An 18,312-nucleotide genomic window follows, 5' to 3' on the forward strand; every position below is an offset into this window, starting at 1 on the left:
AGAGGTGGTAGAGTCTCCATCCTTGGAGACAGACAGAATACAAGTGGCCACAGGCCTGGCAGCCTGCTCTGAGCAGGGGGGTGGAACTAGGCAACCTGCAGAGGAGCATTCCACCTCTACTGGTCTGGCTGTGAAGGTGGGGTTTTTTTGTTTGTTTTCCAGCTTCACTAATCTGCAGGTTTTTTTCTTCATGGAAGAACTCAAATTTTATCACCATAATATGGGTTTGATTTTTTTTTTCTTCCATTTGGAATAATTTACCTATACCAAACTGTTAGATTTAAGTATATTTAAAAATTGTCTTTGGATTTCTAATGCTTTCAGAAGTTAAAGCACTGTTTTGTTTTCAGGCAGCCCATACAACACATATTCTGGATGAATGCTTTATTTCTACAATTCTTGAGGAAAGAAGAAGGGCGACTCAGACTGTTACCCTTTTTGTCAGTAGTGAGCAATCAAAGTTCAAGGTTTTGTGTTCTTGAGAGAGGTTGATGGTGGAGGCTCAGGTATCTCTGGAATTCCTCTTATTGATAAAGAATGTGCAAGATCCTGTTTCCCTGAATACTGAGGACATCAAATAGCTGAGAATAGGTTTTTGCTTGCAGCTCAAAGACCTTTTAACCAAGAAAGTGTTTAGATCAAAGAGCTTCCAGCTTTTTGTTAGGGGTGTGCTCGCGGGTATTCTGCTGTCTGGTTTCTGTTCTCCCTCCTTGCTCATGAACATAGGACCTCATTTCTTTCCTCCTTTTTTCTATTTGGAGCAGTACCAGCATGATTTGAAGTGTCTTTGCAGATTACTTTATTTTGGACAATAATATGTTCCTCAGTTCCAGTATGGAGACCAGTAATGTGGAGGTTTAATCTTTTGGACTACGAAAACAAACACAGCCATCGTGCCCGCCAGCTCACGCTGCCAGTAGCAGGAACTTAAAAATAAGCTGATCTTCTGCACATCCTTGTCTGTGTTACGGTCCCACTGATTTTCTGGAGTTGCATTCATGTTGATATAACTGCCAGGCTTAGATTTGCAAACAAAAGGGTTTTTGCAGTTCCATCAGAGGCTGAAATGTGCTCATGCTGGTTCTCCCCATATTTTGCAGAAAGGCTGCCAGAATATGTAAACTTGGGTATTGGACACGCTTTGGAATACAAGGAAATTCGACAGGATTGGTACATTTAAAAGTTCAAAAATAGCTCAGTTAATTTAATTTCCACCTTTGTTCTGATGTGTCCCTGTCAAAGCTACAATAACAGTGTTCTCCTTTTGATTAAATGTTTCTTTCAAAAGGTAATGGAAACTTATGCTGGAGAACTGATCCATCCTCATGGATTTAAAGCACCTGACTACAGAAAATCAGCAAACAGATACTTATCTAGTAGATGACCATTTCTGTGGGAGCTGATTTCAAAATTAAGTAAATTTACATTATAGTAACAGTGGAACCAAGAGCAAATGCACACCCACTGGTACCTCCTTCTCTAAGAAATGGAAAAGCAAGCTTCCACAAGACAAAGTGACAGTTCTGTCATGGTCACTGTCAAATAAGAATTTCAAATTGGACAATTAAGACCTGCCCCTGTATAGAGTCACCTAAAATTTTACATTTTGATTATGAGTTACCTATCCCTGGATTTTAAAAAGCCCCAAAACATCAAGAAGCAGAGCTCTGTGAACTTTCTCTAGTTGGTAAAATTCAGGTACCTTCAGCTGCTGTTGGTTTCCCTGCTGGTTCAAGCAGCACAGTCCTGGAAGGAGATGCTGCACATCTGTTTCTTGCACATGGATCATCTCTGTGCAAAGGCCACCTCACTGCCTGACCATCTGCTCAGCTGCTAACACATGAAAACACAAGAATTTGTGGGCTCAAAGATTGCAGCAGAAACAATTTTCACAGGCAAGCTTTAAAAATTCTAAAAAGTTAATGGGAGGAGAAAGTTCAAAAGGAACAAAACTGGGATAAAGTCATTTTAGTTATATTTTTAAAGGCAGGCACTGATAAAATCTTGCAAAGGGTCACCATTATGTTGTAAATGTACCCATACAGTTCCTGGCAGCTACTGATTTTGCACATCTAAGTAGAGATGTGTGGAGGCACACCCTTGGCAGTTTTGTGCAAGTCTGTGGCCTGTGTTGGTTAAGCTTTCAGTTTTCTGAGCAGGAAGTAAGGTATCATATTCCCAAATACAGGATGTGCTTACATTCTACTTTAGATGATGGGTTTGGGTAATGTATGTCTTTTTGTGCACTCATGGAGGATGTAAAAGAACATTCAGAATTGCATGTGCTCAATTACCTCATCAACTTGACATCCCTTCCTATTACTATGGAATATCTTTAATGCCAATTTTAAAACTGGAAAACCCACACTCTCAGTTGCCTAACTTGGATGCGACAACTCCTAGCACAAAGTTGAACTGGAGTAACTGGTTTTGCACTCTGAGCTTGGTGTGTTTGGTCACTGGGCCCTTTGTGCTGCCATCAGAAAGCCACCCTACAGTCCTTTCCTAGTGTTAGTGGTGATTTGCCATTCCCAGCAAAGCACTGAAAAACTGAGAAGCCTCACATACCATTCCCTGCATCTGTGTTGCAAAGTCAGTGGCTGACATTATGCTCTGGCCCTTAGTTAACACCTAAATGCGGAGTTGTTAGAGAGGAGCTGAACTGCACTGGTGGCCTTCAGGTGATACCAGATCAGCTCTCTTATCTCCAAAGCCATGCCACCTCCATCTTCCCTCTCTGGGGCTGTGTGGCACACTAAGATGCCAATGTTATTTCATTGATTTTAATACTTGAGAGGTTTTGTTACTTTAAAGACATCCATTGTCTGTGAGATTGGAGTCTAAATCAGTCACAGGAGATAATTTGTTTAATGACTGTTAAATATGCAAAATTGAATATTTTGTACATTATTCTTCTCCTGGTATATCTTGAATTTACCTTGGATTTTATGACCTCTTTCTTTACACTTGTTTCTTTTGAGGGAATATATCTTGTCAGCTGTTAAAGCTAACACATTACTTAGCCTAACTACTTTTTGCCTTTAAGGAATCTTGGTATAATGCAAAAAGATTATTTGGGACCTCGTCATAAGATGTGTGACTCTGGGATGTACCACAGACTACCAAAGTAACCAAAATTACTAAACAATTTAAAAACTGTGAGGTTACACATTTTCTACATTTTATTTTCCCTAGTTTCAATGGCAAGAAGCCTCCTCCTAGCTGTTTGTACTTCATCCTATTCTGAATTGCTGCCAAGTTGTGTGTTTGTAATGTTATTTGGTATATTGTAGGAAAGGTATTGGACAACTGTTTTCACAAAAAATCAGCAACATCAGCACTAGAAAAACTTTCACAAAAAATGGAGGGGACTTACAGATCCCATTAACCTGTGTCATTGTGTGTTTTTTGCCTTAACTGACAAATCTTAAACTTCCACATGGAAAAAAAGCTATCTTCAGTTTTCAGGAGTAGCAGTTAGAATGTAAACTGCTGAGCTGCCACTACAGCTGTAGCTGGAGAAATGATTTACCTGGGTAAATTGGAAAAGGACAAACCTGTGGCCAAAAAAAGAATAAGGCATTTGGGAGAATTCACCAGTTTCAAAAATATGAAAAGTGAACAAATACTAACTCTTTTCCTGCCACAGATTACTTCACTATGGGACAAAAAAAATATTTTCTGCACAGAATCTGTTTGACCTTCAGAGGGACATTAACTAGATCTCCTTATCAGTTAGCATTTGCAACTTATTTAACTACTTGAACTCCAGCAATTATTTTGAAAAACTGCAGAATAACAGCACATATCTGGTAAAACTTTTTACAGTGTCAAACAAAGTCAAAACCAGGTTACTTTCATTTAATGGTAACTCATTTAATTTCTCATCAAGAAGAATGCTGTGGTTTTTTTCTATGCATGAGTCAGTATTTCATCCATGTGAAGCTGAGCAATCAAACAGCAGCATCCTGGCTAGTGGATATTGCAATATTGAGATAAGGGCTTCCTAAGAGACGTTCCTTATTGTTTAGAACTTACAGTGAGATCGAGTTACAGCTGGTTTAATGGGATGTAAAACCTATTGGGGTTGACATCACAAACTTTACTAGTTCTAGAGATGATTACCTAATAAACTCAACATGTCAAGGACAGACTGATAGCTTGGTTTGAGATATAAAAATGAGATATGGGAACCGCATAACAAAAGGAGTTTTGTTTAAACCAGTTATATTCAATCTGAGATTGCAGAAGCTTGCTTCAGGTTAAAGGTCCTTAAATGCCATTGGGTATAAAATAATGCTTCATTTTTTCCTTGTCATTTGCAGCTGACAGCTGTTGATTTGGAAGGAGATAGCAGAGGAATTTTGAGTTGACTTTTGGTGTGATTGAAAGGTAACGCTTAGCATGACAAGTAGCAAATATTTATCCTACTGTACAGTGATTTACAAGATTTAACATCTGAATGTACAAGAATTCACCTTGTGAATTACTAACTCTGCTAGCTTAGGGTCAAATCATGCCATGTTCTGTCTGTATGGCTGATCAAGGTAGTAAGAGGATATAAAGTGACTTCCTTAGGCCGTGTGCCATCACTGCCAGGTCACAGGGATGAATTTCACTGTGGTGCTGTGTCCTGCCTCCACAGCACTGAAGGCTCACGCTCCCCCAGACAGCATGAGGCAGAGGATGTTGATGACTCATCTTCCTTTCATTTTCATCACAAGCTGTTCCCATGAAAGAATGTGCTCTCTCCATCTGAGCTTATCACAGTTGAACTCTCAAACAGTTTGATATCGATCTCTACAGTTTTGCAGGATCAACAGGAAAACAAAGCATGAAAATTCCTCACCTTACACATGTTCTCCTAAACTAATAGCTTGTACCAGAGAAGATTCATGCCCAGGCTGGCCTTCAGCTACTTTTTTCCCAATTTTCTTGCTGCTTCTACCTCTTGGATTTACAAATATGAAACTTAGAGGCCAACATGATAATCATGAGAATCAAGTCAGTATAGCCCAAATATTGCTGTGAGATGAGGTGAAGGATCTAGTCATAGAAGAACTGACTCATTAACTTAATGTGGGATGTAAATTTTAGATAAATTAATTAGAAAGGGAAGAAGAGGGAGAGAGGAAGCAGGAATGAGATAATTTCTCAGAAATACTTTCTGTTGTCAACTAAAGAATTCAAAAATCCCCCATTTTCTCTACTTCGGAAGATTCTTGAACCATTTCCCAAAAAATTCTACTCAGCTTCCACTGCTCCTTCTGTTCCTGCACCCTAAGCCAAGAACTAGCACATGGGAATCTGGGCAGGAACAAGTAGTGGCAGATCAGAAGGCTTGGGACTTCTACACAGTAAAAGAGTGAATGGAGCCTCTTTGTGTGTGATCTTGTAATCAGAACTCATTTAAGTTTTTCCTGGAAAAGCCTAATTTTCCCTTTCTATGGAAATTGAGAGTCCTAAGAGCCTGATTTTCATATCTATGTAAGATAGCACAAATTCTTCTGAAGTTAACTTAAAACAGGCATTAGGAGCTCCCCTGCAGCTGAGGAACTCCCTGCAACACCCTAATTCGAGCTGGATGCCTCAGTTGCTGGGCCTTCCCAAATTTGCACCTATTGTCCACAGCAAAGATGTTCTGACACCAGAATTTACAGCTGGACTTGCCCTGCTAAATGGCTGTTAATGCAAGAACGTTTTTTTTTTCTTGTTATCTACAGTTCTGTTTAGAAAAAAAAAAGGCAGCAAAACTGGCTGCAGCAAGTTACTGCTTGGTTTGATTTTTGCTCGTGCCTGTCTGATGACTGGAGTGGGCTCTGTTACCCTGTGATGCACAAGCCCACGGTTCAGGTGTAAGCACAAGTCAGCTCAGCCCAACAGTGTGGTATTAATTATGGTATTTTGCAGCAACGGGAGACAGATGATAAACAACTCACAACAGCTGACAAATGATCAGGCCTGACAACGAAAAGTCAAAGCTTTTAAGTTACTTTCAATGTTTGGATTGAGTTTATATATAATTACTGCTCTTGTATAGCCATGGTATTTTAAAAAGAGATGGGAGATTTTTCTAGGATCTCTTTAATTTTTTTAAATTTAAGGAACACAAATAATTTGAGCCAAACTTGATCTCTCTTTCTTCCCTTACAAATACTTTTTACTCAAGCACAGGGTTCATTTCAAAAGCTATATAATGACATATATAGTAGAAATTATTGTATAAGGCTTTTCATTTGTGGTACTGATTCTCCAAGTTTGCAGATTGCATACAGGGACAAAAGAAGACAAGGTTTTCCTCCCCTGGGCAGTTCCTAATCTAAACTGGGAACTGAGCTGACTGAAGTGGCAGAAACGCACCCTCCATTCTCCCTCCAAAACGAGCTCTCCTCCTGCAGTTTGGCTCGGGCCGGTGAGAAGATGCCTTCGACGCGGTGCTAATGGCGGCACTGCCATGTGTGAGCAGGGCTGGCAAGAAAAGCGTGAACGAATCTGAACTAACGCTGTTCCCTGCTCTGTGTGGGAGTGCGGCCGGGTCCCAGTCCGCAGGCAGGAGCCGGCTCCGGTGTGCCCGGGCTGAGGTGCCCCTCGTTGCCGGCGAGCGGAGCCGCGGCGCGCTCCGGGCCCTCAGGGACGCCGTGCAGCCCGAAGCGCGGCCGATGCCTCTGCGGAGGTGCGGGGCCGCTCTCCGAACCGCGCCTTCCCAGCCAGGCGGGTTTCTCTCCGGGGAAGCTCCATTTTTAACATCTCCGCCTTCACATCACCAGCAGCACAGAGCGGCAGGGCCACCCGCCCGCAGCCACTGCCGCCTTCTCAGGGTACCTCGGGACCCCGCTGGGGCCTCGTCGCTCCATGTGGAGAGGCCGACAAACCCCACCCCGTCCCCGGCCGGCCCTCCCCGAGGGCACCCGGGCGGGCAGCACCGCCCCGACAGCCCCCTCCTCCTCCCGGGGGCGGTGCGCGCTGACGCGGCAGCGCCGCGGCTTCTCCGCCGGCCGAGTCGCACAATTATGAGAAAGAGGCGCCGGGCCGAGACTGCCGCCAGCCCTGGTTCCCGGTGCGGAGCCGAACCAGCGCCGTCCTCCGCGTCCCGCGCCTCCCTTCGCTCCCGGAGCGTCGTCCTTGCCCGGCCGCTCCCCACCCAGCCCTCCGCTGCCGCCGAGCCCAGCCCCGATAGATGGAGACAGGCCCCGCCACCACCGACGCCGAACCACGAGCAGGAGCTGCCCGGCGAGAGGAGAACCAGAGTCGGCGCCGAGACCCAGCCCGGCCCTGAGGAGAATGGTGAGAGCCGCGGGGTGCGGGGGTGCCGCGGCGGCGGGACCGGGTGCGCCCGGCGGGGAGGGGGAAGGGACGGGACCGCCGGATCAGACCTGTCCCAGCCGGCTGCTGCGGGTCCCGGCCGCCCCGAGCCGCCGCGGCCCCTCTGCCGCCGGGTCCGCCTCCTGCCGCCGCCGCGCTGCCCGTCCGCCAGCGGCAAGGACGGGCCCCGCCGGGCTGCGCCCCCGGGCCGGAGGGGACGCTCGGGCTCCGCGGTGCCGGCTCCCGCTCGTCGCCCGCCCGCGGGCCCGGCCCTCCCGGAGCTGCCGGCCGGGAATGCCCCGCGCCGCCGGGGCGAGGCTCCCGCCGCCGCCGCCCTCCTCGCACGGTGGCCGGGGCAGCCGCCGCCCCGCGGCCGGTCCCGCGCACCCTCCGCGCCCCGAGCCGGCTCAGAAACGCGAGCTCTCCGTTCGTGCTCCCGGTGCTGCCTCCGTCCGGCATGGTGGTTTGGTCTAATACCAGAATTCGCACGGTGGACCGTGTAGTTCTCTGGGCTGCAGCAGTTCTCTCTTCTGATCTATGCACCGGTTTGATTTTTGCAGTTTCTGCATGTTATGTGTAAGGGAACGTGTATACGCTTAGAAAGGGATGTATGAGTGTCTCCAAAGAAAACACGGTTTCAATTCCAGCTCTTTATTCTGGCTATTAGACGGTTCTTTATCGGTATAAGTTTATTCCTTAATTAATATTTACAGAATTTAGAGTGACTCATCGCATCAAGTGCTTTCAAGTAATTTTGGAAATATAAGTGTGAGATCTAAATATATGGATTTCTACAGTCTGCTTGAACTTCTAGTCAGATGCTTTCATTTTAAACAAAGGTGTTTTATTTCACGGTATTTTCTTCAGAACTACGGGGATTCGTGCCTATGAGTCTTCCATTTCTGAGTATATCTGTGAATTGTGTAGAAATGTGGGCTGTGTTTTTCTAGAAACTGCGAATCCAGCACTCCTCTAGGAAGAAGCTGAAAATGCAACCTTCCATTCTGACTTAAGAGTGCTTGGCATCTGCCACTTATGTGGTACTTGCTCTTCTCAGCTGAAGTGCCTTGGTGTTGGGTTTAGTTTTGGGGGTCTGGGGTTTTTTGTTTCATTTTTTTAGTTTAACTCTGGTGGGTTTTTTTGGTGCTGATATAGCCTAGAAATGTACAGATTGGTTATAACCATCATAGTTTTGTAAATTCGAGACTCAGCAGCCTTTCTGGCAGCGTAGTGTTTGCAGCGTTTTATATTTGCTGTGCGTTTACCGAATGTTTTGAAACCACTGTTAAACAGGTGTTTTGGTTGAGTTGAATGTAAGACATTTTATGCAAGCTCATTTTGCTAAAAATTTCCCTGCTGCTCCATGACTATTTAGCAGCTTTGAATAATTGCTGGATGGTGTCCAACATTAAATCAGGAATTATTCTAAGGAGTGAGTTGTTCAATGTGGCAATTCCGGCTGTTCAGTCTTTTTTTTTTTAAATGTGTCTGTGTGGGTGAGATAAGTGTCTGCTAGATCATCCTTCATACCTTCTGGTATGAGGCCATTCTTGACTTTGCTATTTCAAGGCAGGAAGGGGGGAAACCTTTGTGCATGTGGAGCTGTTCAGGCTGGGTTTGGACTGTTTGTACCTTAGTTTCCTGATGTTGTACTTTGATACTTCTTTTGCTTTCTTGAGCTCAGCAGTGGAAAGGTAATGTTCACTTGTACAAAGGCACCTTGAAACATCACCTTGCATTTGACACTTATCTCTCACTTTTAAAGATACTGTATCAGATCATCTATCTCCCCACGTGGATTATCTTGAAGAGAGTTACTCCATTGTTTTAAACTTTCGCTTCTTTTCTTGTCTCTTGAGGCTCTGCCTAACTAGTCTTGCTGCATTACCATTTTGTCTTACCACATCGGCCCAGTTTTCTCTGCTCTGCTGGTGATAGACCACAGCATCCAAAGTCCTCTCTTTTTCTCATCGTTATCTTTGCCACTTGCTGTGCTTCCCTTTCCTGGAAACTTTGGACCAACACCCACATTTTTCATGCTTCTCTTTCATGGCCCATTCATGAGGTGCATTTCTGTTAACCATTCAGTCCTCGTGGACAGTCATGACCGATGAGAGTTTTCTAAACAAAACAATATTGTTTTGAACTTAAATAACTGACTCTGACACAATAGAGTTTGGCTATATTGGTTTGTGATTTGACATCAGGAATATTGCAAATAAACCTCTAAGATGACTTGTCAAAAAGCATGTGTGAAGGGAGATGATAGAATTTTGCAGTCCTTAAAGACTTGAGGATGGATTTCTATATTATAAAGCTTTGAAATACATAGACAGTGTGAAATGATACTTCTGATGCCAAAATATTTAACCTGAAAAATATGTCTTTGTCTTTTTTTTTTAACTGATATTTATTTCTTTTGGAATTCCAAATTTCTTTCATCAGTGTCTACTTTGGCTGCGATATTTACATGCCATGTCAATTTCTTAAACAAGCAACATTAGTTCTGTTACTTTGTCCCACTTTTTAAAGGGCAAACTGACCTTTAAATGTAAGGTCAGTTTAATTTAAGTGTAATCAATGTGTGTGTTTTTCAGAATTGAAGTTTTGTTTTCGGGGTGATGTTTCTGGTTTCTGTGAATAATTCTGTCTTGGTGCATTTTGCCTTCAGTGGTTGAAATTTCAGCAACTGACTTTTCAGCAGATACATTACTGAATAATTTCATTCTCTGTGTGTATTTGGATAAGATACTTATGTAATTATTAAAGCTATGTCACTTTTTACCTCTGACACTGACAAATAGCTGTGGTCCCTTACAAATGGGTCTATGTGCTTCATTGGTTCTACAAAGCATAGTCCACTTGACCTGTGGTAGAACCTGAACGTTTGTTGCACACTTTCTTTGTGTTCCCTGGCCTGAAGCCTTCTTTTTCCTCTATTGTAGTCTCTGCAGTCTTGTTATTGTCTTTTTTTTTTTTTATTTAATCCCATTGCTTTTGCTCACATAATGAGAACGGGGAGGTGATGGTGTCACGTATCGTGATACAGCCAGCACTGAAAGTGATCTACCTAATCCTTGGCTTTTGTTATTTTTATTATGGGAAGCTTGGCTTTTCTTATGCTTAAATTATAGGTGTTTTTGTGTTTCAAGTAATAGAAAACTAATCTAACAAAAGAACAGATAACATAAACCCCCAAAACCTTAGTGTTGGCTAGCCTTGCTCCCCGGCCTGGCTCAGCAGAGGATTAGCTGGACGTGCCTGCTGCTGTGCAGGAGGGGAGGGAGGATGTGCTGGAGGTGACTTGTCTTTTTGGTAGCAGCCAGTCATTAAACAGCTGACCAGCTGCATCCTAACTGGGTGGGACCACAGCCCTGAGCAGCAGCGGGGATTCCAAGAGCAGTCTCCATCACAGCTGTTCCACTGATGGAAGGAATGCTATTTTTCTTGAGTAGTGGTGAGTTTCTTTCAGCCTTTACACCTATATTTTGCTTAGCATGTAGAGTGTGAGCCACGTTCTTTAACTGCCAGGTTTGCTGGACCCACAGAACAACCTGAGTTTGTTTTTCTCCCCAGCCATTATTTTGCACAGAAGAAGGGGCCACACAGGTTGTTTAATTACTGTTAGGTGAGCAGAGGAGAGTTCTTACTCCTCTGTTCTTTCCAAGAAGGAAAGGCCAGTGAACTTCTGATGGGATAATGAAATACAAAAAACAAGAGAAAAATTGTATAGGATTTTTTTTTCTTTCCAAAAATTGGGTGGAAAATGTCCTGAACATATGGGGAATTCAGGGAGTAAAATAACTGTGTTGCTAATCGTGGTGCTGGTAGTTCCGAAAAGCTGCTTTATGAAAGGACTAGAATATTTAACTGTGGCAAGTGGTTTGACAGCACGTGGTGTAAGGATGTTGCAGGGTTAGTCTGTAAGACAAATGTGGTTGGTTGGCAAGGAGAATTTATAGTATGGTACCAGACTGACAGCACCTTAAAGCTTGGTTAACAAGGTACGCGGTTTTTTCCCCTTGACTTAAGCAAAGTTCAGATGTTTCTGAAACGGTAGGCGTGGATTAGACCTTAACGATGGGAACTTCTGTATTTCTTATAAAAATCCTAAAAGTTGCATCATAGTTTATTTAATCTTTATGTTATTAAGAGCAGTATAAGTTTTTTCCTGAAGACTCGTACAAACTCATTCTAACTCGAGCTGTTCCATACGTTTTGTTGTCACATTTTCTGAAATGTTTGAACACTCTGTGTGTATGGCAAATGTGCAGTTGCTGAGTTAATGTATGTCGGCCCATCTTTATTTCATTTGTTCTCAGCTCGAGGATGGCATGAGAGTTGTGTGGTACCATATCTGTTGATTTTTCTACAGCTGCAAAGTCAGAATTTTAGAGGCTGATTCAGTAATCAGGTTAGTACTCTGTTGTGTGTAGTTGGACAACGGATGTTTTTAGATCATCCTACTTCAGAAACAGCTATTGTAAACCCTCTGTCAAGCTTTAGTGGGACTTCATCTTCAGCCTGTTAGTGGAGAGCCCTAGTTTACATCATAAACAGTCCAACACAAAGTGCTTATTTTGTTTAAATGCACATCGAGTGTTTTGCAAAGAGCATGCACCAGGCCAATACACAGTTTCAGTGAGAGTAGTTGTGTGCTCATAGTTTGTGAAAATTATGCACATGTGGATCTTACCAATGTCTAGACTTACTGCTAGTAATTGTAACAGCAAGAATTTGAGGCCTGTTTGATATGGAGGGCACTGGACCTCTCTTTCAAGGAGCCTTGTCAAGCTTTTTGTTTCCTAGTTATGGATCCTAAAGCCTGGTCTGGATGACTCCCAGTGCTATTGGATTCTGCCTTTAATTGTTTACTGCCAAACAGAGCAGACATTAAAAAAAAAAAAAAAAGGAAAGAAGTTGTACTTTTGAGAATCGGCATATTGCAATTAAGTTCTGGTTTGCTGATTTTCATTTTGTTTATTTTCTACTGGCAACCTTTTGGGTGATTACTGAAGTATATTTTTGCTGTGTTACACTAAAGCATTCTTGCTTGAGAATACTTTCTCAGTTACAGCTCTAAATTAGTTTAATCTAGGTGGTCAGCCTTTCCCCATAATTCTGTAATCCTCAAAGCCTGGGAAAGTGTCTGTTACAGCTCAGTCAGTCGTAGCACAGTGGTTTTTGTAATTGAATCCCAGATTTTGTTCCATGCTTTGTTCACACACCTCTACCCAAAGTGGTACTTATTTTCTTTACCTTATCTGCCTGATTCTTGTCACCTCTTTGTAGTCCCCTGACTTATGCTGGGTCGAATTTTGCAAGATGTCCCCGGCTGATCGTTCTTAGCCAAATGTCTGCTAGATTTTTTCTCTAATGCTGCAGTTTTTGTGAAATGTGGACTTGAAAAACTTGACTCTGAGAGTTTAAATTTAATAAGTAAATCTACATTTATGCCTTCTGCAAACTAATTTCTAGATGCTTTGTTAGGAAAATTTCACTTCACAAGCACTAATTGCTTAAAAGTTTCTAGACTTGGGGCACTCTTAGAGCTAGTGTTATTTAGCAGCCCAGTTCTTCCCACTGTTATTCATTTTATTGACGATATCTTTTCTGACTGACCTGGAGTGCTTGAGATATGTTGCAGGGTAATAACCTCAGGTTATGGGTTCAAGCCCTTTGCTAGCTGTTCCCACATCTGCCAAAGCTCTTCTTAAAGGTATGTTGTAATCCAGTCTGAACTCCTCTAGACCCTGGCTGTCACCCTTTCACCTGTCCCTTTGTGTTTCCTTGTATGCTCAGTCACTGGGGATCTGAAATGAATAAACTTCTCGTCACCTCCTTTCCTTTTTTTTTTTTTGGCGGATTATTTTGTTGGCCATTTCCCTGATTTGGCCTCCACGTGACTGCATAATTGCTGGTGCTGGTATGAGATAGGTTGGGATCATGTGCAGAGTCTTAGGAAAATGGGATTGTGGCACCCCAAACTCGACAGGAGCTATGAAGCTGAATTTGAATCTTGCTCTAAGGTGCCTGAGATTTGGTTTGTGCTATTGCATTAGGAAGTGTTGGTTACTCTGTGTATCACCCATGGTACATGAATGTTTTCTGGGTCTCACAGCCTTGTGCACAGGCATGGATGGAGCTGTGCCAGCACAAGTCAGGTTCCATGGCCTCTTCAGAGTATAAACCAAATTGCTTTGTAGACCTTGTCTAATTGTACAGCAAGCCCATGTTAGCTATTCTTGAACACTCCTGTATCTAAATTTTTGTTCACAGAGGATGTTTTTCTTGACCTGCTTTTCTGAATGCATGCTAACAGATTCAAGATCACTTGTTTTTACCAGGTGTGCTGTGCTCCAGTCTGTCTCTGAACTGAGCTGCACCAAGATGAGTTTGATCCCTCCCATCAGGTTATTTCTGTTGGCAAATGATTCACTGCTGGTAACTTGTCTAGTGTAACAAAATGTTGCTGAATTTCTTTTCTCAGTGTTGTTAACATACAGCATATTTGCTTTTTAGTGCTGTTCTCATTCTTGTTTAACTTTCTCAGGAAGCTCAACTTGTTTCTTTGAGTTAGGAAAAACCAAAGTTGCATTCTGCTAATGTATTTGCCAGAGCTCAGCACAGCAGCCATGTGGACAGGTTCAAAGACAGTCATGCTGCTGTACAGCACTGTTAAAATTGCTTGTAGATTGGCTTTGTGGAGTGAGCATAATGCTGTATTCTGGTTTGTGGCTAGAGCCAGTCTGACAAAGCTGTTTCCTTTCAAAGCCTGTCCCTGGTGCTGCTGCAGGTCATGCAGTCTTTAGGCATAACTTCAGTCACCTGGATAGGTTAAATTATGCATGTGCTTAAATGACACATGATTGGAGCCTAAAAATACCGGTTGTGTAATTACAGAACTGTTAATCAACTTTCTCTTCAATTATAAAAATCAGTTAATCTACACAAGTAGGGGCAGTTAATGATGTTTTAAATGTCGAAGTCTTACCAGTTTGTCCTGTGTTCCCTGACTGCATTATTGTCTGTAGTTTGCAGAATTCTGTTAGACAGCAAATTTAATAACACTTCAGCTGAAGGCATTAGAAGGGTACATGGCTGAAGGTGATCTTTTGGACAAAAAGTTTGAGAGAGATTAATCTTGAAGGAACTCCTGCTCGTGCTAGTAACCTCACACTAGGGAAAGAGTAATGGATCACCAATACCTTAGCTGACAAATATCCTAGAGAACTGTCTAGGAACTTATCACTGTCTGGCGTGGCAATGCCTCTGGATGCAGAATGAGTTGGAAAAGGCTCGTTGTTCCCGATTTCACAGGCTCTTCTTTACTGACCCCGTAACTGCTGCTGAAGGTGTTTGTGGTTTTGCTGCCGGCTGGCCCTGGAGACAGCCCTGAGAGCACTCACCTGGCCTCAGCCAGGGGCACTCAGCACAGATGTGGAGGTTGGGATGGACTTTTACCTCTTAAACTGGCACCAACTGGCTTTGCAGCCAGAGGCATTGAAAAACAGAAATATCCACTTAAATAACCTTTGCCCTTCTAATTTGTGCAACTTCAGAAATGCTCTTGATGAGGATTTATGCCTTTGCCTCATTAAACGATCGGTCTGTCTCAGTCCTGGTTTCTTTTATAAAAGTCTTACGCAGAAAAATCCTTTTTAAAATTTTCAGCTGTAGAAAACCCATGCTTTGTGTGCATGCAGTTTTCAATATCAATCTTACTGCTCTATGTGCAACTCCGGGACTCTTTGCCCTTAAATTCTCTGTAATTATTTCAAATGCTTTAGTGAAACAGTGTGGCCCTTTTTATGTTGCTTATGTAGGGAAAGAGGGCAGAAAACACTCATCATCCTTGTCCTGGTTTGGGCTGCCAGCTAGCGTTACAGGTGAGCATTCTGTGGTGCTGAAGGCTGCTAACAAGTGAGTCATTGTGTGAATGTATCCTCTGGTTGTGCTCGGTGCTTTCTGGCCCACAAGAGAAATATTTGGTACTGGTATAATCACAGTACTTTGCTGGACAATGTGATGCAGGAAGCTTTGGGCTGTGCTTTCTTCCTGGTGTAGAAATGTGCAAGAGTGGAGCTTTTCTGCCTTCAGAAAAAATCCTGGTTTTGGGTTGTAGAAGGATGTTTTCTGGTCACAGGCAATCTGAAGAATTCAGGTAGACTTTGCAGAGAGGGGGAGGATTTTTTGCAGGAGCTAATTAGGCAGTGAGTCCCTAGGCTTGCTCAGTGGAGACCAAGGGAGATTCTGAGCAGCTCTTTCCTGCCTTCAAGGAGGATGTAGAACAATTAGCACTGCTGAGATCAGGTTAGTCATTTTTACTATCCTCTTGGGTGTCATTACTGGGTTTTTGGGGGTTTTCTGACACAAGTATAAAGATCTTGCATATAGGACAAGAAAAATCTTTAGTAATTAATGTATTAAGAGTTAGTTGAATGTTAATTATACCATGAATTAGAACAAATCTTCAGTGCCAGATGAGAATGGGTGCTATTCTTAAATGCAGGGCATCTGCCCCTCCAAAACATGACCTTAGGCAATATGTTCTTGCTTCATTGGCAGCTCTCCGAGAAATAAAGAAATAGTCTTAACTTCCTTTCCTTCCTGAATATCAGGATACATGTGCATTAAAAAAAAATCTTTTTGTGTGGCAGATCTTCAGTCTTCCCCTGGGTGCCTAGAGCCTGTGTGATTTTGGGGATTATTTTGACGTACCTTGACAATATGCTTAGATCAGCTCAGCTCTTCTGCCAACCCAGTATCTTTCTGCTACCAAAGGGGATGTCCTACTTCCCTTGTTGCCAGCCTGATCATGGCCATGGGATCCTTTCTTGTGCCTTAGTTTTCTGTCCAGTTTGCATCTGAATCAGTTCATTCTGACATTGAAGCTACCTGCTTTTTTTTCTTTTCCCCCCAGAAGTAATGTGCTGGCTTAGGGAGCTCAATCAGCTCCCCAAAGGGCGAGTGCACAACTGCAGGTGGGGGGGAAGTAGCAGGAGAATGGGTGGGAGGGCAGAGTAGGAACTTCCTCAGCTTGTCTTCGACTGCACCCTCACTTTATAATTTGAAGAATTGCATCTGTCAAAGCAAATGTTTCTCCTGTGTTTCTTGGCTTTGCCAGGACCTCCACCTCCCTGCTGATGTCTTTTGTTTCTCTAGAATGATTGTCTTCACTCTTTTCCCAGCAGGCCAGGGAGGAGCCTGTCCCAGGTATTAGTCCAGTTCAGCTTAGGCAGGCCTTTGTGCCACATATACTCAGCATCAGTGAGTTTTACTGGAATTTAGTGTGCTGGAAGAAATTACCATAAATAGAAAACATTTTCCATGTGAAGTTGTTTAATCATTTAATTAGTTGTTTCCCCTACCCTGGGGAAAAAAAAAAACCCAACAAACCAAAAAAAAAGGGCACTTTATTTCTAAAAATAATATATTTAGTTTCTGAGTAATTATTTAGACTTGTGGTATTTAACATAGAAGAGCCTCTGAAAGCATCAAAAGCTCAAACAACCCTCAAAAACAGAGGGTGGAAATTTTTGAAAGTGCCTAAATAAACATTGTATGTTATTTCAGACAGTAATTAGCTGCTTTCACATTTCTCTAATAAACCCAGTTAAGTTTCTTCTTTGCACTTTTCTGGAGTAGAAAACAGAAACCACTTGAATAGTTTTAGTGGGGGACTTTATCTTCTGATAAGAGTTTAGGTACATGGATGTCTCTTGAATGCTGTCAGGCTACTTGTACCCCGAGGTGTAGTCATTGTGCACTGAGCAGCTGCAGGCTGAGCTGGCTGTGAGAGGAGAGCTGCTGCTTTGTCTTGACAGGCAGTGGAAGTGTAACTGAATCCAGTAGCTCTTTGTTATGAGCTGTATTTAAAAATGCTTAAGTCTTCGTAATTTGACAGTAGGTGAACTATAGCAAATTCTTGTTTTGGATTGCTTTTATGCCAGCTCGTCCTACTTTCTCCAGCCTGTTCTAATCTCCTAAGAAGTCTGATCACTGTAAAAAGTTGACCAAAACATTTGCTTCCCCTGCTGTGCCTAGCAAATACTGGCACATTGGTGTGCACATGTGTACAGGCAGGAAGAATCCAAAATTCCAGATCTGTTTCAGGTGGGTCTTTGGTTGTGTGTTTGCTGATGGACCTCTTTCCTAGTTTCAGTAGTTTAGGTTATGACAATAAATTTGTTTTCCCAGAGACTGTGCCTAAACAAACGTAAGTTCTGTGAAATTTCATCATCCTTAGCAGTGGTCTGGTGCTGTCTCCTATTTCATGTGCCCACTAGTATGTTCTGTTGCTCTTCCTTCTCACCCATGCTATTCAGAGAAATATTATTGATCTGTCATAATTAACATGGCATTCCTTTTTTTTTTTTTAATATGTATTCAAAGAGTTGTCTGAGGCCAGCTATGTCAAAAATCCTGTAGTGATAACAAGTTTCCATTGCTCTAGTGAGTTAATAATAGCCTACTTAAGTCAGGAGGCACCAGAATCTTTGCTGTGATGATAGAGAAGTGTCCTTCTTTGTACGACATGAAAAATAAGTCAGATCTGTAAATTGAACAGGCTCAGAAAGTGGTAGAGCAGGACAAACAGCATCCACCCTTCCAGTTTGCTTTTGTAGTTGAAATGTGCTTCAGCTCATACTGAATTAATCAGATGTTCATGCACTTCATGGACTAGAAAGGGAGGACTTTCCTTAAATCTGCAGCTCAGATATCGCTGAAGTACATCCTTTGCACGAGGTGAGGGGGTTTGCTGCCTCTAAAGCTGTCTAGGAACAGTGGCTGCCAGAGCTGAGGTTTTTTCATCAGGGAACAAACCCGAAGCAAATTGAGGGCAGGATTAATTATTTGGCTGGTTGCATGAGCCCTTTCCCACTGCTTTATTTCCAGAAGTGGCCACCACTGCCTCCTTTCTTGCGTCTGTGACTTAATATTCCCTGTGTGAATGGGGAAGGGACTGGTGGTTGCTTGAGGAGCACAGCAACCGGATCCAGACTGCGT

At 42.9% G+C, this 18,312-nt stretch overlaps 1 protein-coding gene across 2 annotated transcripts in view; it reads left to right on the forward strand.

Moving 5' to 3' along the window:
• The first annotated feature begins 7,034 nt into the window (after nucleotides 1-7,034).
• The window catches only part of TRPM7 (transient receptor potential cation channel subfamily M member 7), a 52,563-nt gene continuing 41,285 nt past the window's right edge, over nucleotides 7,035-18,312 (forward strand). The window contains exon 1 of one of the 2 annotated variants that reach the window (XM_048318144.1): nucleotides 7,035-7,284. In XM_048318144.1, coding sequence (XP_048174101.1) covers nucleotides 7,282-7,284 — 3 coding nt within the window. In that variant the 5' untranslated portion in view covers nucleotides 7,035-7,281. The remainder of the gene's footprint in view (nucleotides 7,285-18,312) is intronic. The other variant, XM_048318143.1, reaches the window with a different exon arrangement.

The sequence above is a fragment of the Corvus hawaiiensis genome, chromosome 13 (genome assembly GCF_020740725.1).
Source record: "Corvus hawaiiensis isolate bCorHaw1 chromosome 13, bCorHaw1.pri.cur, whole genome shotgun sequence".
NCBI classification, from domain to species: domain Eukaryota; kingdom Metazoa; phylum Chordata; class Aves; order Passeriformes; family Corvidae; genus Corvus; species Corvus hawaiiensis.